Source organism: Bubalus kerabau, chromosome 2, assembly GCF_029407905.1.
Source record: "Bubalus kerabau isolate K-KA32 ecotype Philippines breed swamp buffalo chromosome 2, PCC_UOA_SB_1v2, whole genome shotgun sequence".
NCBI lineage: Eukaryota > Metazoa > Chordata > Mammalia > Artiodactyla > Bovidae > Bubalus > Bubalus kerabau.
Window position 1 is genome coordinate 184,455,729 of NC_073625.1, and position 23,956 is coordinate 184,479,684.

Consider the following 23,956-nt stretch of genomic DNA (forward strand, 5'->3'; position numbering starts at 1 on the left):
GGCACTTTTGTTTTATTTCTGGTCTTAGAAGGAAATGCTTTCAGTTTTTCAGTACTGAGAATAGTGTTTGCTCTGGGTTTGTTGTATATGGCCTTGATTATATTAAGGTAGGTTCCTTCTATGCCCACTTTCTTGAGAGCTTTTTTCATACATGGGCATTGAATTTTATCAAAAGCTTCTCTGTATGTATTGAAAAGATCATATGACTTTTATCTTTCAATTTGTTCATATGATATATCACACTGATTGATTTATGTATATTGAAGAATTCTTGCATCTCTGGATAAAACCCGCTTAACCATGGTGTGAAGTCACTCAGTCATGTCCCACTCTTTGCGACCCCATGGACTGTAGCCTCTGTCCATAAAGAGAGCTGTAGACTCCTCTGTCCATGAGATTTTCCAGGCAAGAGTACTGGAGTGGGTTGCCATTTCCTTTTAATGCATTGTTGGATTCTGTTTGCTAGAGTTATGTTGAGGATTTTTGCATCTATGTTCATCAGTGATATTGGTTCCCTGGTGGCTCAGACAGTAAAGCGTCTGTCTACAATGCGGGAGACCTGGGTTCAATCCCTGGGTCGGGAAGTTCCCTGGAGAAGGAAAAGGCAACCCACTCCAGTACTCTTGCCTAGAAAATCCCATGGACAGAGGAGCCTGGTGTCCATGGGGTCGTAAAGAGTCAGACACGACTGAGCGACTTCACTTTCATGTGTGTGTGTGTGTGTGTGTGTCAGACACGACTGAGCGACTTCACTTTCATGTGTGTGTGTGTGTGTGTGTGTGTATATATATATATATATATATATATATATATATATATATATATAACATATTTCTCTGGTTTTGGTATCATGGTGATATTGGCCTCGTAGAATGAGTTTGAGAGTTTTCCTTCCTCTACAATTTTCTGGAAGAGTTTGAGCAGCATATGTGTTAGCTCTTTCCTAAACTTTTGGTATACTTTGCCTGTGAGGCCATCTGGCCCTTGACTTTTGTTTATTGGAAGAATTTTTTTATTACAGTTTCAATTTCAGTGCTTATAATTTGTTCATGTTTTCTATTTCTTCCTGGTTCAGTGTTGGAAGGTTGTACTTTTCTAAGAACTTATCCATTTCTTCCAGGTTATCCATTTTATTGGCATATAGTTGTTCATGATAGTCTCTTATGATCCTTCGTATTTCTGCATTGTCTTTTTTTGTTTCTAATTTTATTGATTTGAGTCTCCTCCTTTTTTCCCTTGATAAGTCTGGCTAGTGGTTTGTCAATTTTGTTTATCTTCTTGAAGAACAAGCTTTTAGTTTTAATCATCTTTGCTATTGTCTCCTTTATTTCATTTTCATTTATTTCTGCTCTGAACTTTACAATTTGTTTCCTTTCTTTGACAATTTCCATTCTCCTTCTCTAGTTCTTCTTTGTTAGGTGTTTATTTTTTGTCTCTCTTGTTTCTTGAGGTAGGCTTTAATTGCTATAAACTTCCCTGTTAGAACTGCTTTTGCTGAATCCCATAAGGTTTGGAGTGGTTATGTTTTCATTGTCATTTATTTCTAGGTACTTTTTAAAATTTCATTTTTGATCTCTTCAGTTCTCTATTGGTTATTTAGAAGCATGTTGTTTAGCCTCCATGTGTTTTTGTTTTTTACAGGTTTTTTTTTTTTTAACCTGTAGTTGATATCTAGTCTCATATCATTGTGGTCAGATGAGATGCTTGCTACAATTTTAATTTTCTTAAATTTACTGAAGCTTGATTTGTGACCCAAGATGCAATGCATCCTGGAGATGTTCCATGTGCACTTGATAAAAATGTTTATTCTGTTGCTTTGGGATGGAATGTCCTGAAGATATCAATTAGGTCCACCTGGTCTAATGTGTGATTTAAGGCTTGTGTTTCCTTATTAATTTTCTATCAGGATGATCTGTCCATTAGTGTAAGTGAGGTGTTAAAGTCCCTCACTATAATTGTGTCACCATTGATTTCCTCTTTTATGATTGTTAGCATTTGCCTAATGTATTGAGGTGTTCCTATGTTGGGTGCATAATTTATAATTGTTACATCTTCTTTTGGATTGATCCCTTGATCATTATGATGGCCTTCCTTATGTCTTGTAACAGTTTTTAAAAATCTCAATTTTGTCTGATATGAGAATTGCTACTCCTGCTTTCTTCTGATTCCCATTTGCATGGAATATCTTTTTCATCCTCTGACTGCCGGAGTCCAGCCCTGGTTGGATCCAGGGATTCCCTCAGGAGGACGGCATTGGTGAAAAGGATAGATAAAAGGAGAAAGAGATAAGTAAAGAATTTTGCAGTTGAGAAAATAGAGAAGAGAAAAGAGGCTGATATTCCTTGGTTTACGCAGAAAGCCAATAAAGCCCCAGCATGGGACTTGCTTTGTTCACATAGGCCGCAGGTGCCCTCTCGAATAGCTGAAGGTGCTCCACCTTAGGCACCTTCTCGAGTGGGTTTTAGAAGCCCAGGCAGGAAAGTGAATGCAGAGGGCCCCTGTGCTCCAGGGAATCAGCCTGAAAAGGAAAAGGAAAGAGAAAGAATGACATGGGGAGACCAAGCTTGATGAGCATGGCCCACACTTTATTTTCCAAAGTAGTTTTTATACCTTAAGTTGTGCATAGAGGATAATGGCGGAGGGGGGTAGATTCATGCAAGGTCAGCAGTCCTTGATCCTTATCGAAACCAGGCTTTCTTTCTGCAAACTTATCATATGCAAAAGCTTTAGGTGATTTACATCATCTTCTGGCCAGGAGGCCTGTTAACATTTTATGACCCTTTCTTCAGAAAACTTATTTTTCTCTAAAGGTGATTATTCTAAAGTTAGGCTCCACCCTCCGAAAGCATTAGATAAAGTTGCATTCCTATAGGGCAAAAGTGTGGTGGGTTATAACAAGAAAAGAATTAACTCAAGGGTCCAAGGTTACAAACATTAAAGCTCTTACTTACATTTCTATATACCAACTATATTGATCAATACATTCCCAGGGACACAGTAGGTAAGGGATATGGAAACTTGGCAGCAAACATTGGCTCAACAAAGAAATCCTCTACTAGTTCTATTCTAACAATTTTAACTCTCTGAGAAGCTCTGCATTGTTAGAATATCTTAAGCTTCCTGTGCCTCTTGTGGTTGGGAGGCTGTGAACAATCACATGCGTAGCTGCAGGAGTCCGAACAAACCTGTCAGGCAAGCTAGAAAGTCATCAGAGGGGTTTGAATTGAAACACTCCTATTATGCCCAGAAGACTTATTAACTAGAGTTTTAAGTTGATTTTCTTACAGAGAAAGGTGGTTGGGGATAGCCCCCCATTAATGTCAGAAGAGTTGGTGAAAGTCATGAAATAGTAAAACAGACAGATTTTGGTTTTGGGGTAGATGCTCGGGCAGGTCCAGGGGGCTTTTCGAGTTCTGATTCACCTTTGCATGTCAGGTCCTCTCCGCATGACCTTTGTCATGGGTGGGAACTCCCGTGCTGGCTCCCGGCACCTGACTTTCAGTCTGTATGTGTCCTTAGATCTGAAGTGGGTCTCTTGTAGGCAGCATAAACACAGACTTTGCTTCTGTATCCATTTAGCTAGTCTGTACCTTTTGGTTGTGGCATATAATCCATTTACATTAAAGTAGTTATTGACATGTGTGTTCCTATTGCCATTTTCTTAATCATTTGGGGTTTGTCTTTTTCTTCTCTTGTGTTTCCTACTAGAGAAGTTCCTTTAGCATTTGTTCTAAGTTTGGTTTGGTGATGCTGAATTCTCTTAGCTTTTGTTTGTTGATAAAGCTTTTGATTTCACCATCTAATCGGAATTAAATCCTTGCTGGGTAGAGTAATCTTGGTTGTAGATATTTGTCTTTCACTTTAAATATATTCTGCCACTCACTTTTGGCCTGCAGATTTTCTGTTGAAAAATTCGCTATTAGCCTTATTCCTTTGTATGTTAATTTTTGCTTTTCACTTGTAGCTTCTTAGGTTTATTTTTTGTTAGTTTTATTAATATTGTCTTGGTGTACTTCTCTTTGGGTTTATCCTTTATGGGACTCTTTGGGCTTCCTGGACCTAGTGGCTATTTCCTTTTCCATGTTAAGGAAGTTTTCAACTATAATCTCCTCAAATATTTTCACATACCCTTTCTTTTTCTCTTCTTCTGGGACCCCTATAATTTGAATGTTGGTACATTTAATATTGTCCCAGAGGTCTCTAAGACTGTCCTCAATTCTTTTCATTCTTTTTTCTTTACCCTGTTCCTTGGCAGCTATTTCTATCATTCTATCTTCCAGCTCACTTATCCTTTCTGCCTCAGTTACTCTGTTATCAATAGAGCATTTTTAATTTCAGTGAATGTGTTTTTCATCACTGTTTATTCTTTATTTCTTCTAGGTCTTTGTTAAATGTTTTAAATGCCTCTTGCATTTTCTCCCTTCTAATTTCAATATTTTGAAAATTCTTTGCTATCATTACTCTAAATTCTTTTTCAGATAGGTTGCCTATTTCATCTTCATTTATTTGGTCTTGTAGTTTTTTTCCTTACTCCTTCATCTGTAACATTTTTTTTTTCATTTAATTTTCCTTTTTGATGAGTGAAACTGTGTTCCTGTCTCACTAGTTGTTTGAGCTGAGGTTTCCAGCAGTGGAGTTTTCAAGCAGTTTGGTAAATCTGGGTCTTGATGTTGAGATGTGGACCTCTGGGATCCCTCACTCTGATTAATATTCTCTGGGACCTGACATTCTCTATTGTTTCAGCAGTTCATACTCAGTGCTCCCACCTCAGGGGCTCAAGCCTGATCTCTGGCCAATGAACTGGGATCCCATAAGCCATGAGCTGTTGGGGGGGGGTGGATTTTAAAAAAGGGGGGGGGGCAGAATAGTAACAAAAAATAGCAACCCCTGAAGGGTAAAAATGTATTCCAATAGTAAAGAGAGAGAAGGAAAAAAAAGGGGGGGGGAGGCAATTATATATATATAAATAAGAGGGGACAGAATATAAGTAAGAATATAAATAAGAGGGGTCAAAGACTAAAAAGTACTAAAATAAGTTTAGAAAACTAACAGAAATAGTAGAAAAAAATAAGTATATGTATGAAACAACTACTGGAGAGTAAAACAAAACTCCACTGGTAAATAGTAAAAATAATAATAAAAACCAAAAGGCAGAACAAACCTTGGCTGTAAAGGGCAGGGCTTAGGTAGGGAATGGCTTAAGGGGTGGCAGTTTTAGGTGGAAGTGGGAGTCCCATGAGGGTGAGGTCCTGACTCAGGACCCAAGCCTCCAGAAAAGGCCCTGGTTGAGGGTGGAGGGAGGCCCAGGCTCCATGCATCTGAGGTGGCCTCTGCATTGCCTTTGGCTTTGGGGAGTAGAGGATAAGGTCCAGGTCCCAGGAGGCTCCCAGGGCTGAGTGGGTGGTGGAACACCAGATGGATTCCCCTTTCCTCCACACCTGTAGGGACCCCTTCCCTGCTGGCCCTACTGTCTTCCCTCCCTCCTGCACCCACAGGCCCTATGTGGGCAGTGTGTGCCCTTGATGGTGGCCCTGAAGGACAGAGGGGGCCCCAGAGAGTAGAGATAATCCCCAGAGGGCAGAGGGCTCAACCTGGAAAGCAGAGGGCTCAGCCTGGAAAGCAGAGGGGAGGTCAGAGGGAGAGGGGCCCTGGAGGATTGAGGGGGTGTCCCCCAGAAGGAGGAGGGAACCAGAGGGTTTAAGGGGGTCCCAGATGGTGGAGAGCCAGTTTCAGAAGGCAGTCAGGGCCCTTGGAGGGGTGAGGGACTCACAGAGGACAGGAACCCTGGAGGGAGGAAGAACATGGAGAACAGAGAAGGACTCTGGAAGGTGGAGGCTGGTATCCTGTATGGCTGAGTGCTCAGCCTGGAGGAATGACTGTGCCTGAGAAGGGGGGGGGGTCTTAAAGGGTAGAGGGGAACCCAAGGGGTTTCCCAGAGGGAGGGAGGAAACTGGAAGTGGAGAGCAGAGGGAGACCTGGAGAAGTCTTTGGAAGGTGACCTGGGCCCTGGACTGCAGAAGTCGTCCCAAAGGGCAGAGAGAGGTCAGCCTGGGGGCCTTAGGAAGCTTCCCAGGGCCCATGGGCAGGGGACACCAGGCAATTCTCTATTCCTGGAACCCTGCAGGAGCCTCCCCACTCCTCACGTGCAGATGACCCACGGTGTTGGGGATAAGGAGTGGGGCTGGGGAATCCCTGCAGAGAAGGGCACCCCAGAGAACAAAGGGAAGATGGCTCAGTGGGAGAGTAGATAGGGCCACGGAGGGCAGAGGAGCCCCCAGAAGGCAGATACCCCGGCCCCTGGCCCCAGAAGATTCCCTGGGGCCAAGTGCAATGGCTACCCCCAGAGGGTTCCCCACTGGATCCTCCAGCCCTCTCAGGGGTCCCTCCCGCTCCCAGTGGAGCAGGCACACTGCTCTGGATGCCCAAAGAGACCCAAACCATTCCAAAACCTCTTCCCCTCCCCCAGCAGCCCTGCACTCCTCCAGTTGGAGTAAAAGGGAAACCCCATGGGCTTCCTCCAACCCTTGAGGATCCCTCCCCCTCCTGGCCGAGCAGGCATGCTGCTCCTGCCACCCAAGGACTCCCAAACCGCTCCCAGTGTGCCCAAATGGCCCCTGCACCCAAACTGCTTCCCCTCCCCCAGCAGCGCCTCTATCCTCCCAGGAAGTGAAAGAAAAGCACGTCCCTCCCTCTCCCAGCCAAACAAACACACTGCTCCAGGCACCCAAATATTCCCCAAGCCCCAACTGCTCCCCCTCACCCAGCAGCCCCTCTGTCTCGGTGCTCTGGCCTGGACCTTCCCTCACTCCCCACTTCCTGGTACCTGGTCGCCCCTGGGGCTCCTCCTGGCAGGCTGTCTGCCAGAGATCCCTCACCAGTGCCTGATAAGCTCTTTCCGAAGCTGTCCAGATCAGCAGCTATCTACTCAAGACAGAAATCCAATAGGCTTCATGAGACTCACACATAAAATAGGTGAGGTTTGCAGGAAATAATGGTTTTAGTGTAACGTTAATGTAATTCACTTAGTGGAGAGATGGACTTTTTAACTCCTAAAGCTCCTCATTACATTAGCAGCTAGTTGGTGATTAATCTAACAAGTAGAGATATGAATTGAATTATATCTCTTTTCTTTCTCCTCTCTTTCCTGAGAAAGTATTCTTGTTGGTATGTTAGAACTGATTCTAAAAAAAAAAAAAAAAAAAGAACTGATTCTTGCACTGGTGCTCTTCACATCTGTAATCATGATCATTATATGCTGTATTTTCTTAATGTTCCCATGATGTTAGTTTGATGGGGTGCTATATAAGCAGCTAAATGTCTCTAAAGTAGAGGTTGGCAAACTTTTCCTATAAAAGACCAGATGGTGAATAGTTTAGACTTTGCAGATTGTATGGTCTCTGTCCCAACAATGCATCTTTGCTTTTGCAGTATGAAAACAGCCATGTGCTGTGCTGTGCTTAGTTGCTCAGTCGTGACACTACATAAGTCAGTGAGCATGACAATGTTCCAATAAAACTTTATTTACAAAACAAGCAGTGGGCTGAATTTGGGCCACATGCCATAGTTTGCTGACCCCTGTTCTATAGCAATGGTAACTCTGTCAGGCTGTGCTGTGATTTTACTGTGTTCAAGTATGCCTGCCTGAACACTAATCCACCCTACATTAGTGATACAAATTATCATTCATGAGCATCTACAATATACCAGGTGTCAGGCGTCAGCCTGCATTACTCCCCAAACATAACCATATTCTTAACAATGGGTCTCATTACTTCCAGTCTACAGATGAAGCACAGTGAGGCAAAAAAATTTTCCCAAAGTCACAAGGTGAAGAAGTCACAGTGTCTGAATGTCATTCAGTCTTTTCCAGTTCCAGTATTCTACTTTCATGATCACTGTCATGGCTATGCACTGCTTCCTTTTCTCTTTCAAACCTCAACTGACATCTCCCTTAACTAAATTTCTTTCATATTGGACTAAAAGAGCTAGGGCATATAGCCTCCAAGTTATTCCACTATTAACATTTCACTAGAGCAAAACTTTAGTAAAATGCCTCTATCATTAATTTTCATTGTACTGAACTGTCCTAAATGCCTTCTTAACACTGATGGTCAAAGCCAAGAAAGCTGAAAATTCCAGATTGTGGTCAAGTAACTATACAATTAGATGCAGATTTGTTGTTTTTAACTATGAATCTCTGAGTATACATTTGAGATACTTTTGAGATGCTTATGAGTAGTTTTATTTCCAGAAACCAGATAGAAGTACTGCTAAATTCTTAATAGTAATTATCCCTGGTATTTGTATACTGCTTTTCTAAGTGTCCTCATGTATTCTCCAGAGAAGGCAATGGCAACCCACTCCAGTACTCTTGCCTGGAAAATCCCATGGACAGAGGAGCCTGGTAGGCTGCAATCCATGGGGTCGCTACAAGTTGGGCACGACTGAGTGACTTCACTTTCACTTTTCACTTTCATCCATTGGAGAAGGAAACGGCAACCCACTCCAGTGTTCTTGCCTGGAGAATCCCAGGGACGGGGGAGCCTGGTGGGTTGCCGTCTCTGGGGTCGCACAGTCAGACACGACTGAAGTGACTTCACAGCAGCAGCAGCAGCATGTATTCTCTCTTTTATTGGTAATAATAAATAGCAGTAATGCTTTCTGAGTGCTGATCATGTGCCAGGCACTGGACTCAAAACTTTATGTGCATCACTTCCTCTAATCCTTCTGCATTGCTATGAGGAAAGGCTGATATCCTCTCCAATTAATGGGTAAGAAAACTGAGATGTGAAAAAATTAAATATCGTGTCCCAGATCATCCCAATTGTATATGATGAAATCAGGATTTGAAAGACAGTGCATTACGCATTAGATTTTTAGTTGCTTGAAGGTGAAGATTGTATCTTGATTTATAGTACCTCCTCCTGACAATTCCATGCCAATCCTGAATAGTATCTTAAAAGAATGTGAAATGAAGTTTAAAAAAATTACGATATACTTCCATTAGGAAAAATAAGATACCAAAGTGTATATAGAGTACAATTACAAGTATTTTTTATAAGAAAAAAAAAGAAAATTATATCTAGATTCTAGACAAAATTATCAAACTGTTATTGATAGTTGTGGTATTATGGGTGAGATTATGGACCATTTTTTTTTCTTCTATTTTTTTCATATTTCTATTTTTATACATATTTTCTATTTTTAAAAATAATGATAGCAAAAAGTTTACAATGATCAATAAAAGGAAAAAGAAAAATAACTGATAGAGTTCCTCCAGTGTATTAGAGACCAAGAGTCTATCCCCCCAGAGGAGGGCCCCACGGGCATGCAAAACATGCTAGTGTGTCCACACTAGGAAGTGGGGAGGGGGCTCCAGTTCTTTCACATAAGGGATGAAACACAAATAGACTTGAGGGGTGAATGTCTTGAGCAGATGCGTGTTTGTGTGTCCCTGCACAGTGAGACCAAACAAACCAAAACATCAGAGTTTGGAGCAGAAAAAGATTTCTTTCAGGGCCAAACAAGGAGAGACGGGTGGTTTATGCTCTAAAGTTTGACAAAACTTTTTTTTTTTTTTTTTTTGGCCACACCGCTTAGCTTGTAGAATCTTAGTCCCCTGACCAGGAATTGAACCCGTACCATTGACAGTGAAAATCCGGAGCCCTAACCACTGCACACACTGCACCACCAGGGAATTTCCTCAGCACAGCATTTTTAAAATGCCAGGTGAAGGAAGAGGGTCCCAGGGTATGTGATCAGCTCACGCACAATTCTCTGATTGGCTGATGGTGGTGAGATAACAGGAAAGTTATCACACGGTTTAACATGATCAATCCTTGGGTTCCAGGAGGTCTGGGTGCTACGTGCTGAAGGTCATTATATAGTTCACATCTTCTGTTGGGTGGGAGGTTTTCACATCTGTGGAACAACTCAGGACATGTGCACCAAATACTGTTATCTGGGTACTTCAGAGAGGAGCTAAAGCAGAGGATGTGCTGGAAGGGTTTGTCCCAGAAAGGCCCCATAGGATCCTGCTCAGTTACACAAAGAGGTAGCCATCAGATAGAAGTGTGTCTGGGGGGAAGCAAGAACTGTTTCTGTGGAGAGACACGGTTTGCAGGGCAGACTTACTGATGAATGCAAGTGTCAATCAGTTCAGTTCAGTGGCTCAGTCATGTCCGACTATTTGCGACCCCATGAATCGCAGCACGCCGGGCCTCCCTGTCCATCACCATCTCCCGGAGTTCACTCAGACTCACGTCCATCGAGTCAGTGATGCCATCCAGCCATCTCATGCTCTGTCGTCCCCTTCTCCTCCTGCCCCCAATCCTTCCCAGCATCAGAGTCTTTTCCAATCAGTCAACTCTTCGCATGAGGTGGCCAAAGTACTGGAGTTTCAGCTTCAACATCATTCCTTCCAAAGAAATCCCAGGGCTGATCTCCTTCAAAATGGACTGGTTGGATCTCCTTGCAGTCCAAGGGACTATCAAGAGTCTTCTCCAACACCACAGTTCAAAAGCATCAATTCTTTGGCTCTCAGCTTTCTTCACAGTCCAACTCTCACATCCATACATGACCACAGGAAAAGCCATAGCCTTGACTAAATGGACCTTTGTTGGCAAAGTAATGTCTCTGCTTTTCAATATGCTTTTTAGGTTGGTCATAGCTTTCCTTCCAAGGAGTAAGCGTCTTTTAATTTCATGGCTGCAGTCACCATCTACAGTGATTTGGGAGCCCCCCAAAAATAGTCTGACACTGTTTCCACCATTTCCCCATCTATTTCCCATGAAGTGATGGGACCAGATGCCATGATCTTCGTTTTCTGAATGTTGAGCTTTAAGCCAACTTTTTCACTCTCCACTTGCACTTTCATCAAGAGCCTTTTTAGTTCCTCTTCACTTTCTGCCATAAGGGTGGTGTCATCTGCATATCTGAGGTTACTAATATTTCTCCTGACAATCTTGATTCCAGCTTGTGCTTCTTCCAGCCCAGCATTTCTCATGATGTACTCTGCATATTAGTTAAATAAGCAGGGTGACAATATACAGCATTGACGTACTCCTTTTCCTATTTGAAATTGGTCTATTGTTTCATGTCCAGTTCTAATTGTTGCTTCCTGACCTGCATACACATTTCTCAAGAGGCAGGTCAGGTGGTTTGGTATTCCCATCTCTTTCAGAATTTTCCACAGTTTACTGTGATCCACACAGTCAAAGGCTTTGGCATAGTCAATAAAGCAGATGATCCAGTGGATGTTGGCAATTTGATCTCTGGTTCCTTTGCCTTCTAAAACCAATTTGAACATCTGGAAGTTCACAGTTCACATATTGCTGAAGCCTGGCTTGGAGAATTTTGAGCATTACTTTACTAGCGTGTGAGATGTGTGCAATTGTGAGGTAGTTTGAACATTCTTTGGCATTGCCTTTCTTTGGGATTGGAATGAAAACTGACCTTTTCCTGTCCTGTGGCCACTGCTGAGTTTTCCAAATTTGCTGGCATATTGAGGGCAGCACTTTCACAGCATCATCTTTCAGGATTTGAAATAGCTCAACTGAAATTCTATCACCTCCACTAGCTTTGTTCGTAGAGATGCTTTCTAAGGCCCACTTGACTTCACATTCCAGGATGTCTGGCTCTAGGTGAGTGATCACACCATCGCGATTATCTGGGTCGTGAAGATTTTTTTTGTACAGTTCTTCTGTGTATTCTTGAAGTGTCAATCAGGCACCTTCAAAAATAGAGAGGAAAGGTATTTTCCATACTCTGTGCATTTGGTCCTGGTTGAGCGGGGAGGGCAGTCAAATGGAAGGCAAATATCCCCACCTCCCTCCTCTTTCTAAAGTATCCTACAAAGTTTTTACTATAGAGCCAATCACATTTTCCTGCTGAAAATCCTCTAGTGGCTCCTCACTGCCTCTCAGGTGAATGCAAGCACTTTGGATGCACCTGTAAGGAAGGCCCACCACTTCATGGAACTGCTCCACCAGTATTGCCTCCAACTCTTCCCCTACACAATCTTAGGCTGCAGCATAATTCAGCTACTTGGTGTGTCTTTTCTCTTTTACACCTTCAGTCAGTCTATTCCCTCCCTAGAAACATCCTCCTCATAACTGTGTACTTAATATTCATAACCTAAAAGTTGAAAGTTATGTTTTATTTGGTGGAAATTTTTAGGATTTCAAGCCCTGGAGACAGCATCTCAAGTGACCTTGAGAGAACTGCTCTGAGGAGGCAAGGAGAAGAGGCAAAGAGAGGACCCAGGTATATAGAAGTTTTGCCACAAAAGCCAGGTAGTCTTAACATCAAAAGATTATTGTTAATTAAAGAAAACCCGATATCCCAAGTTAGGGAACTAAACTCTTTTCTATGTATGGGAAGATGTAGGAGTCTGGGCTCACTGAAGTAATTTCTTTGATATGCACGTCAGCTATCTGGGACCACTATCCTGTGTTTTCTCATCCTGAGTTTCCTCCGGGTTCACTGTAGAGAGTGGCTACGGTCTGATGGCTACTAGATGGCAGGTGTTCTTACCTTCCTGAGTTCCTCAGGGTCCACCAGCTCACCATACCTGGTGGCTGCCATTGCTGATGACTGTGACATCCTTTGTTTTCTTTTTCTCACAACCATATTTTATATTCAAAATCCATCGACTTTCCCTCTTCTCTGTTGTTCATTCATTCACACTTAACCCTTGGTTATGTTTATGTGTATACTTAGCACCAAACTAGATAGCACTTTGGAGGGCTGAGAAAAGTTTTTATCCTTCCTTGAATCTTAATATCAAGCACAAGTTTCCATGATCAGTATATTCCCTGAGAGTATTTTTTTGACCTAAAGACTAAGATGGCTTTAGGCTTTATTCTACTTTGCTGCCACCTGGATTTCTGGGGCAGGGAATAAATAACCTGGTGAAATACATAGTAAGAATGTGATGACTAAAGCTTCTTCTCAGATAACTTCTATTATATACACAGTGTTCATGTCACTCATTCATTCACCTATGTATTCATTCATATATCCAGTAAGTACATGTGCCAGTAAAAACTAGATGCTATAGAAGATGCTAAGGAAAAGGTAGAAATAGAAAATAAGACATAATTCCTCTTCTCTGAAGTGTTTATAATCTATTCGGGTAAAAAGCAAACTTAAAAGAAAGATACGCTGCTTCCAGTATTAAAGTGCCTCTTTGTTTTATGTTATTCTGCCACTGAAAACAACTGTAAACACTGAACAAGATATAAGGGACATCTCTTTGGGAGTCTTTAAAGGCAGTCAAAATTTAGGAGTGGAGAAGCCAGGAAGAAGAGAAATCCATTGAGATGATTCAGATGGTCTATGCCGATTTTCCACTCAAGGCAATTCCATAAGACTGATTCATAAATCCTAAGGATGGAGAACCTGGGAACCCTAGCAGAAAACAGCTACTAAGAAATAAACTGAGCAGTGGTTTTGATCGTCTCATGGGGTTGGGGAAGCAAAACTGGAACTCAGGGTTATAGGGAGAGCTTGGGTTATTTGTAGAGGCTTCAGAGGAGGGAAGCAGCCCAGCAGTTGGAGTGACTTACTCTCTCAGGGCATTCACTAATTAGCAAATAGCAACTTAGAAAGAAACTGAACCAAGAACTGTAGAGCCAAGAGATTATGGCCTAGAGCATGCTATACAGAGTGAAGTATGTCAGAAAGAGAAAAACAAATATCATTTTTTTTAAAAATATGAAAACAAATAACACATATACATGAAATCTAGAAAAATGGTACAGATGAACCTATTTTCAGGGAAGGATTAGAAACACAGACATAGAGAACAGACTTGTGGACACAGTGTGGGGAAGGAGAGGGTGGGATGAACTGAGAGAGCAGCACTGACATACATACACTACCATGGGTAAAACAGCTAGTGGGAAACTGCTTTGTAACACAGGGAGCCCAGCCTGGTGCTCGTGATGACCTAGAGGGGAGGAATGGAGGAGGGGTAGGAGCAAGGCTCAAGAGGGAGGGGATTATACACACACACACACACACACACACACACACACATATATATATACTTATGGCTGATTCACATTGTTGTATGGCAGAAATCAGCACAACATTGTAAAGCAATTATCCTCCAATTTAAATATTTTTTTATGTAAAAGAGAAAAAAAAGAAATAACAGATATAAACAGTCTTCCAGAGACTCTCACAAACAAAAATGAGTATTAACGGCTTTTCGAGGAGAAACATCCCTCATAAACAGTGAGTTTTTGAGTGAGAGTCTTAAAGGACTATACCTAAGGAATAAAGAAATCAGAACTACATTGGACTTCTAAAGACTTTTGAAAAAACCAACCTCTATAAAGAGCTCAACCTTATTTGGATTCAGATGACTGCCCCCTTTCTAACTGCTTGCTAGAAGCTAAAGTCTCATCTAAAGCCTTTATAACTGTTTACATTGTGTCTAGTATTACATGATGTCTCAGAAAATGAACATCATGGCATCTGGTCCCAACACTCCATGGGAAATAGATGGAGAAACAGTGGAAACAGTGTCAGACTTTATTTTTGGGGGCTCCAAAATCACTGCAGATGGTGACTGCAGCCATGAAATTAAAAGACGCTTACTCCTTGGAAGAAAAGTTATGACCAACCTAGATAGCATATTGAAAAGCAGAGACATTACTTTGCCAACAAAGGTCCAGCTAGTCAAGGCTATGGTTATTCCAGTGGTCATGTATGGATGTGAGAGTTGGACTGTGAAGAAGGCTGAGCACCAAAGAATTGATGCTTTTGAACTGTGGTGTTGGGGAAGACTCTTGAGAGTCCCTTGGACTGCAAAGAGATCCAACCAGTCCATTCTGAAGGAGAGCAGCCCTGGGATTTCTTTGGAAGGAATGATGCTAAAGCTGAAACTCCAATACTTTGGCCACCTCATGCGAAGAGTTGACTCACTGGAAAAGACTCTGATGCTGGGAAGGATTGGGGGCAGGAGAAGGGGACGACAGAGGATGAGACGGCTGGATGGCATCACTGACTCGATGGACGTGAGTCTGAGTGAACTCTGGGAGTTGGTGATGGACAGGGAGGCCTGGCGTGCTGCGATTCATGGGGTCGCAAAGAGTCAGACACGACTGAGCGACTGAACTGAACTGAACCTAACAGAAACAGATGATATTAAGAAGAGGTGGCAAGAATACACAGAAGAATTTTACAAAAAAGATCTTCACGACCCAGATAATCACGATGGTGTGATCACTGACCTAGAGGCAGACATCCTGGAATGTGAAGTCAAGTGGGTCTTAAGAAACATCACTATAAACAAAGCTACTGGAGGTGATGGAATTCCAGTTGAGCTATTTCAAATCCTAAAAGATGATGCTGTGAAAGTGCTGCACTCTGTATGCCAGAAAATTTGGAAAACTCAACAGTGGCCACAGGACAGGAAAAGGTCAGTTTTCATTCCAATCCCAAAGAAAGGCAATGCCAAAGAATGCTCAAACTATCACACAAGTGCACTCATCTCACATGCTAGTGAAGTAATGCTCAAAATTCTCCAAGCCAGGCTTCAACAATACATGAACCATGAACTTCCAGATGTTTAAGCTGGATTTAGAAAAGGCAGAGGAACCAGAGATCAAATTGCCAACATCCGCTGGATCATCGAAAAAGCGAGATTTCCAGAAAAACATCCACTTCTGCTTTATTGACTATGCCAAGGCCTTTGACTGTGTGGATAACAACAAACTGTGGAAAATTCTGAAAGAGATGGGAATACCAGACCACTTGACCTGCCTCTTGAGAAATCTGTATGCAGGTCAGAAAGCAATGGTTAGAACTGGATATGGAACAGCAAACTGGTTCCAAATTGGGAAAGGATTACATCAAGGCTGTATATTGCCACCCTGTTTATTTAACTTGCATGCAGAGTACATCATGAGAAACACTGGGCTGGATGAAGCACAAGCTGGAATCAAGATTTCTGGGAGAAATATCAATAATCTCAGATATGCAGATGATACCACCCTTATGGCAGAAAGCAAAGAAAAACTAAAAGCCTCTTGATGAAAGTTTTCGAAAGAGGAGAGTAAAAAAGCTGGCTTAAAGCTCAACATTCAAAAAACTAAGATCATGGCATCTGGTCCTATCACTTCATGCAAATAGATTGGGAAACAATGGAAAAGTGAGAGACTTCATTTTTGGGGGCTCCAAAATTGCTGCAGATGGTGATTGCAGCCATGAAATTAAAAGATACTTGCTCCTTGGAAGAAAAGCTATGACCAACCTAGGTAGCATATTCAAAAGCAGAGACATTACTTTGCCAACAGATGTCCATATAGTCAAAGGTATGGTTTTTCCAGTAGTGATGTATGGATGTGAGAGTTGGACTATAAAGAAAGTTCAGCACTGAAGAATTGATGCTTTTGAACTGTGGTGTTGGAGAAGACTCTTGAGAGTCCCTTGGAGTGCAAGGAAATCCAACTACTCAACCCTAAAGGAAATCAGCCCTGAATGTTCATTGGAAGGACTGATCTTGAAGCTGAATCTCCAATCCTTTGGCCATCTGATGCAAAGAACTTGCTCCTTGGAAAAGACCTTGATGCTGGGAAAGACTGAAGGCAGGAGAAGGGGACGAAAGAGGGTGAGATGTTTGGATGGCATCACTGACTCGATGGACATGAGTTTGAGTAATCTCTGGGAGTTGATGATGGAAAGAGAAGCCTGGTGTGCTGCAGCCCATGGGATCACAAACAGTCAGACACGACTGAGTGGCTGAACTGAACTGTCTAGTATGTGATAAAAATTAACAAGCATAACAAAAGGCAGAACAGATAATAACAGGCCCACAGTGTCTGTAGTCATTGTCAACTTAAAGAAATAGTCAAAACCTAAAAGTAGAGTGTTATGTTTTATTTTGTGGGAATTTTTAGGTTTTCAAGCCTGGGAGACAGCATCTCACATGACCCTGAGAGATGGAGGGTCTTTCCATCTGTTTCACGGATGCAGGCAGGATGGGGAGTCAGGTTTAAAGAAGTTTGCAACAAGGGGCAGGTAGTCTGAACGAAGAAGATTATTGTTAATTAAGGAAAATTATTTCCTTATAATTTATTAAGGAAATATTTCTTTAGATATTTTGAGTTAAGAAATTTAGTGCTTTTCTATGTATAGGAAGATGCAAGAGTCTGGACTTAACTGAAATCATTACTTTAATATGCATCTCAGCTATTGGGGCCAGCACCCTGAAACTTGATTTTTCACATCCTTAGTTCCTCATTCACCATAGGAAGTGGGGGCAACTTGTGGCAGCAGCTTAATGGCTGCCAGATTGGAGGCATTGCTCTTCCTCGCTGCCTTCCGGGCCCAGAAATTAAATTTGGAGGCTCAGAATAGCTGATGACTGTGACATCCGTGTTTACTATGGCGGAAATACTCCGTTTCACACATCAGACACAGGCTTTACAATAACTAGGATGAACCTGTTTAAGACAGCAGATACACCGCTTCTTAGAGACCTGGCATTTGAACTGATCTTTGAAGACTGCTTGGGACTTCAGTCAACCAAGTCCTTTCTTCTCAAAGGACTTGGGGGTTGAGATACAGCTTCTTCTAGCCAAAGGTGATGAAGACTAAAGCGAGGAAGGGTCAAATTCAGGGGTATTTTATCCAGGGCTGTAGCAAATGTGTTTGTGCAAGGGGGAGAGAAAAAAACTCATTTTTGCTTATCTATTTTAGGATTTCTTCAGTAAATCTGACCCATTTCTGGAAATTTTTCGAATGAATGATGATGCAACTCAGCAGCTTGTGCACCGAACTGAGGTGAGAAGTGCCATCTTCAGTTTTGCCATCTCGTTTCCTTAACATGATACACTGACTTTACCTTTCTTAATGTCTGTAGGTCTCCCCCAAGACCTGGGGTCTTCCCAGTCCTCTCTTTATTCTGAATGTGGGTGTTATAAGAGGAGACCCTTTCTCACACATATTCTCCACTATTGACCTTTAATACAGAAAGCCAGCAACTTATTAATAATAAAAATATGAATCCTAGTCACCATTTGATGAGCGTGATGAGGTGCCAAGCAATCTACTGAGTGATTTTACATGCATCATTTTATTTACTTCTCACAACTATGCCTTGACATGGCTATTATTACCCCATATTACAGATGAAGAAGCTGAACTTTGAGGAGGTTAATTCACCTTCCATTTCTCACAGTGAGCAAGAGGTAGAGCTAAGGTTTGAATTGTGTGTGTTTGACCCTGAGTTTTGCTGTAATTTGAGAAGCCAATCAGCCTCCCCAGGGAAGTCCACACACAGTACTGATGTCAGGTCTGCATATGAACAGCTGCCCTGTGTCAGCAGGCACTTGATCTGGCTGCATCTCCCTCTCATACTCCCACCTTCTCTCCACATGTCTGTGAACCTCATCCTTCAGTATCCCACCCACCACTACCCGTGACCACACACCCACTTAACAACCAACCCTAGACTCCACTTTGTATTTTATTTTCTGTATAAGTTCGTTCAAGAGAGAGACTTGTTGGGGTGAGAAGTGCATTGATAAGGAGGAATGGCTCAGAGCTGAGAGAACTATTGTGCTTGCAGTGTAGCGTAAAGGAAGAAGGAACTGTCATGTCTCCTACAGGAGTATAGCAGCTTCTGTGTTCCCACACCTCACACTGGAAATCTAGTTCCTTTTTCCTGAAGTGGTAGAGTTGCATGTAGCCTTAGGGGAACATTTCATGTCATATTTAAGCTAAGCAAAAACTGAATAATCTTGGACAGGCTAGTCTGTGAATGTAATTTGGTACGTGGTTAGCATTTAATAAAAGAATGAATACATGAATGGAGCTGGATATACATAGTATGTCCACTCCCTGTAATAGCACAGTGTGACTCTTTGGACAGTCACAAACTATTCCCTAGGGAATAGTTTCAAATGCAACTTGGATGGTTACCCTGAGTGGCACCTCATCACCACCACCAAGTAGAACTTTTTCCCCATATAAAGATTCCTTTGATGGAACGAAGTTCTTTCAGAAGAAGTAACTGAATGTTGGAGAGAATCAGAAGTGGTACCCATTCATGCCTTTGCCCAACCAGTGCACGGGGACTTGAATGTACAGGGAGAAGGAAGAGGGGTGGCATCATATTTGACTTCTCTCCTGACGGCATCCCTTCTTTCAGTTTTAATGCTGGTAAGTTCCCCTGTTCCCAGAGTCTCTAACACTTCCCCATACCCCATTGTGAGGGTCTCCTGGAGTCTCACAAGAAATGTGATTGTAAAGTTTTCCAATGAATCGATCAATATAACATTGCTTTTTCCTCTTTCTTACTCAATAGATATAAAATAACCAGGCAATACTATTCTCCCTGGGTAAGCACATGTGTGCACACACACATACAGATTTTAATTTCTAGTAGAAATTTTGATTTGCTATTGAGTTTTACATAACTGTTGTAGTGAAACATCTTCACTCTTAATATTTCTATAAAGGTGAGAGATTTAACCAAAATAATTTTATCTAACTTTTCTTCTCACTATCACTTTGATCATTCAAGGAATGAGAACAAAAAGCAAAGTCACACAGGAACATTATTTTTCTACTTTTTAATGCACTACAGGAAATTTAATAATGAGCCTACAGTATACTCAATAATTCATCATTATATTAAGGAATTCAGAAGAAGAGGGACTCACTTATAAAATAATTATGTTGGATAGAGAATTAATTTTTTTACAATACTAAGATTTCTGCTAACTAAAAACTTCTTATGAAGAGAAATCAATATGACAGAATTCCATTTAACTTCATTTGTATGTCCGCTGGAACAGTGGTTCTCAAATATCATGCATCAGGATCACCTAATGACCCACCTAGGGAGTTTCTGTCAGTATATCTGGTTGGAATCTAGGAATTTGTACTTAAAAAGTTCCTGCAGTTCCAAGAATCACACTTTGGGACTCACCCCCAGAGCATACAGTACAATCCTAGATATGAGCAAATACTCACACATTCTAAACCAAATTGAATTATTTGAATCATTTGATGGCAGAATAAGACTTGACTCAAATGGACCCTCAGGCAGGATTTAACCAAGTTCATGATTAGTAAACTGCTTTTAAAAGGATTACACTCCATTATAGTCTTAGTTTGTGATCCTGAAATTCTGAAGATCTGCCTTCATGCCCTCCAAGCATACTCCTAGGATTTTTCTTCTGACTTGCAATTTGATCTAACCAAGGTCACGGGTCACCAAAGACCACTCAACTGCAGCAATAGAATTTCCCACCTGTAGACTTTATGTATGCTGACCTCAATAGAAGGGAATTTATGCCATAGCAATGACCTACAGAACAGGGGATCCTTTATCAGAGGCAGAGGCAGCCCATCTCCTTAATGCTACCCTCTTTTGATATAGAAAGGGTCATTTCCAACACCCACATACTGTAAAATATTATTGTTATTATTCATAAAACAACACCCAGGCTAGTGATCACAGGAGTTCTGCCCATAATGTTCACTTAGTGAGCACCTTTCAAAGGTTTACTACTGCAAGTTTTCATTAAGGCACCTGTTGCAGACAATTGTCCGTTTCATAAGCTTCTCTAGCTTTCGATGCTTCTCAAGTAGTTTTTATGTTGAAAATGAAAATGTCAAGCATGTCCTCTCCCACCCACCACTCCTGTCTTTTTTCCTCAGGTTGTGATGAATAACTTAAGCCCAGCCTGGAAATCATTCAAAGTATCTGTAAACTCTCTATGCAGTGGAGATCCCGACCGCCGGCTGAAGGTCAGAAATCTGTCTATGTCTAAGAAATGCAGTTTTACATATTTAATCCTCCTGTTTCTCCTCAAGCAAATGTTGGCAGACTCAAAATTTTCTGTAGCTTTTACCTAGATCTCTTAGCATCTTGATGAAAAAAACAAGGGGTTTCCTTCTGCTAGAGCCTTTGAGGCTCCTGAGATAATAAGAGATAAATCCCAGTTGTGTTAGGTTGAGAGGCAAATCCCATGGCTTCTCAGAGAGAAATGTGGCAATAAGTTCAAGGACTAATTAGGAGTTATTATAAACACAAATACTGTTGTTGTCAGTTATCTACTGCATAAAATACCACTCCAAAATTTAATATTTAAAACTATAACCATTTATTTAGCTTATGATTATGTGCATTGGCAAGCTGAGTTCATCTAAGAGGATCTTCTGGAGAAAGGCAATGGCAACCCACTCCAATATTTCTTGCCTAGAAAATCCCATGGACAGAGGAGTCTGGTGGGCTACAGTCTATAGGGTGACAAAGAGTTGGACATGATTGAGCACACATACACCATGCCACAAGAGGGTCTTCTCTTGGTCTTGGGTGGACTTCCTCATGTACATGCAGTCAGCTGTACCAAGCAGAGTACCTCTCTCCCTGGGGTTTGTCTGGCTATCCTCTGGAATGATCAAGGTGGTAGGGACATTTGTTTCTCATCATTCAACAGGTTAGCTTGGACTGATACACTCAACAACTTTAGGGTCCAAAGGATCTGGGACAGAAGATGCACAAGTCTTGAGCCCCAGTCTCAGACTCACTTGAGGTCACTTCCTCTGTGTTCTACTGTCCAGTCACATGGCCATCTCAGATTTAGGGATGAAGAAATAAGACATAGACTCTACTTCTTGGTGGAAGGAGCTGCAGAGTATGATGGCCACTTTTTTCAATCTACCACACATGTTTTTTGAGTATCATGAGAATGTAGAAGTTGGAAGAAAAGATGCATTATGACGATCAGGATGACCAAAGAGGACAACAGGCTAGTGCCAGAACCAGATCCCCAGAGATGTTCCTTATGGTCTTTGGTCTGGCTCTCATGCTACCTTGGAAGTCCAGAAGCTCCATGTTGTCAGTGTCCCAGAGGTTATTCTATCAATCAGGATGACTAAGTAGATTCAATAGAGGCCAGAGCCATAAATCAACAGATAAGTTGGTTCCTGTTTAGTGAAAAACATGGCCCTCAAGCAAACTCAACATTCGTTATCAACTTTACCAGGTCATTTTCTCCATGACCTGGATGACCTGGGTTAACTATGGGGAAGACCATTATTAGAGGGTTGTGTGAGAGCCTGAAAACAGAGCCAAAGAAGCTGGATAATGGAAATGGTTAATGGCTTCAGACTTTAAAAGCCTGGTACACCTACCACCACAGTGGAATAATAATAAGCAGACTAAACATTCATATTGGGGGCACCAGCTCCCCTGGAAAGTGTTGGATGGGCACTGCCAATGCCTATATTTGTAACTTTACACTTTCCTTACTCTTTTTGCCCTGTAAACTTCTTCTAGTGGATATAATTATTGGATTTGTCAATGTTATCCTTCAGATCAGAATTCTATCTGTTGGTTACTCTCAGACTCTTCATGTGACTTTACATCTTTGCTTAAAAACATTGTTTGGACTTTGTACTATCTATGGACATGCTTACTTCTGTGGTCTGGATGAAGAGTTCAGAATTATCCCTGTTATCTCTTGTGGAAGCCTCCACTTTCACTGCAACTGTCTTTCATGCCAAAATCAAGACTCCTGGTTATTTGGGCCTCAGGTATAAGCTCATGTGCAGGGTGGCCAAGACCTACAGCTTCAGATCTGAGGTGGGGACTGTCACCTATACTCTGAGCCATCCCATCCCACTCCCAGGAAGAGAAATGGACCCTTTGGGACAAAAATAAGATAATGCCCATACTAACCACAGGTCAACTTAGTCCTGGGGCATTGCTAATTCAATAAAAGGAGATGGTTATCCGTAACTGAGTAAATAACAAATATGTGGAAAAGGAGAATTTTGTGGTTTTTTGAGTGCTCTGCTGTCTGTCTGTAGAGGACAAGTGGGAATAAAAGAGAGACAAGAAGGAAGGAAGGAAGACACAGACAGAGAAAGAGAGGATTGGGATTTCTCAACAGCTGCACCATTGACATTTGGATTTTTTGGCAGAGGGCAGGGCAGGGGAAAGGGTTGTCCTGTGCATTGTAGGATGTTTGGCAGCATCCAGGCTATGAAACACTAGTAGTAATACTTTACCCCCATCAGTCATACAGCCCAAAGTATATTCAGACATTACTAAATGTCCCATAGAGGGTAAAATCATTTAGAGAATCACCTACAAGGCTGGTTAAGACAGATTATTGGGCATTACCCACAGGGTTTCTGATTAAGCAGGTCTGGGTTGAGCCTGAGAATTTGCACTCTCCAACTTCCTGGGTGATGCTAATGTTGCTGGTCCCAGACCACACTGAGAACCCTGGCACAGACATTTGCCCCTTCGTTAGAGCCCTTCCTCAACTCAGTGCCCCCACCACTTTCTACTATTCAGTCTCACCTCTACAATCTTTTCTCTGCCCAGCACTCATGCCCACCCTGCCCTCCCCAAGCCTTCAGGACTTGGCACATGCCCCTCTGCCGGGGTCCAGCCCCGGCTGATCCAGGGTATTCGAAGCGGGGACGGCGTCGGCGACTTATTTATATTTATTTATTCATCAAAGATTCAAAGAGTAATAGAATGAGGATAGCTCAGTGAGGAAATTCAGTGGAGAAAAGCGGCTGAAATAAGGATAGCTCAGTAGGAAAATTCAGTGGAGAAAAGAAGCTGAGTGGCTTGGTTTACGCGGAAAATCAATATAACCCGTGACACCAGGTTAGCTCTGACCACGGAGGCCGCAGGCGCCCTCTCGAATAGCGGAAGGTGCCCCACCTTAGACACCTTCTCGAGTGGGTCTTAGAAGCCCAGGCAAATAAATGGTCGCAGAGGACATCCACGCTCCAGATGGACGCTCAGCCGGAAGTTAAAGGGAAGAATGACATGGGGAGACCAAGTTTCAGTGAACAAGGCCCGCACTTTATTTTCCAAAGTAGTTTTTATACCTTAAGTTATGCATAGAGGATAATGGGGGAAGGGGTAGAGTCATGCAGCAAGCCAGGCTTTTTTCCTGTAAACTTA

At 42.1% G+C, this 23,956-nt stretch overlaps 1 protein-coding gene across 1 annotated transcript in view; it reads left to right on the plus strand.

The window, feature by feature from the left end:
• CPNE4 (copine 4) overlaps positions 1–23,956 on the plus strand; it is a 260,051-nt gene that overhangs the window by 67,258 nt on the left and 168,837 nt on the right. The window contains exons 5-6 of the mRNA XM_055569694.1: positions 17,713–17,796; positions 20,683–20,772. Of these exons, the coding sequence (XP_055425669.1) occupies positions 17,713–17,796; positions 20,683–20,772 (174 nt within the window). The remainder of the gene's footprint in view (positions 1–17,712; positions 17,797–20,682; positions 20,773–23,956) is intronic.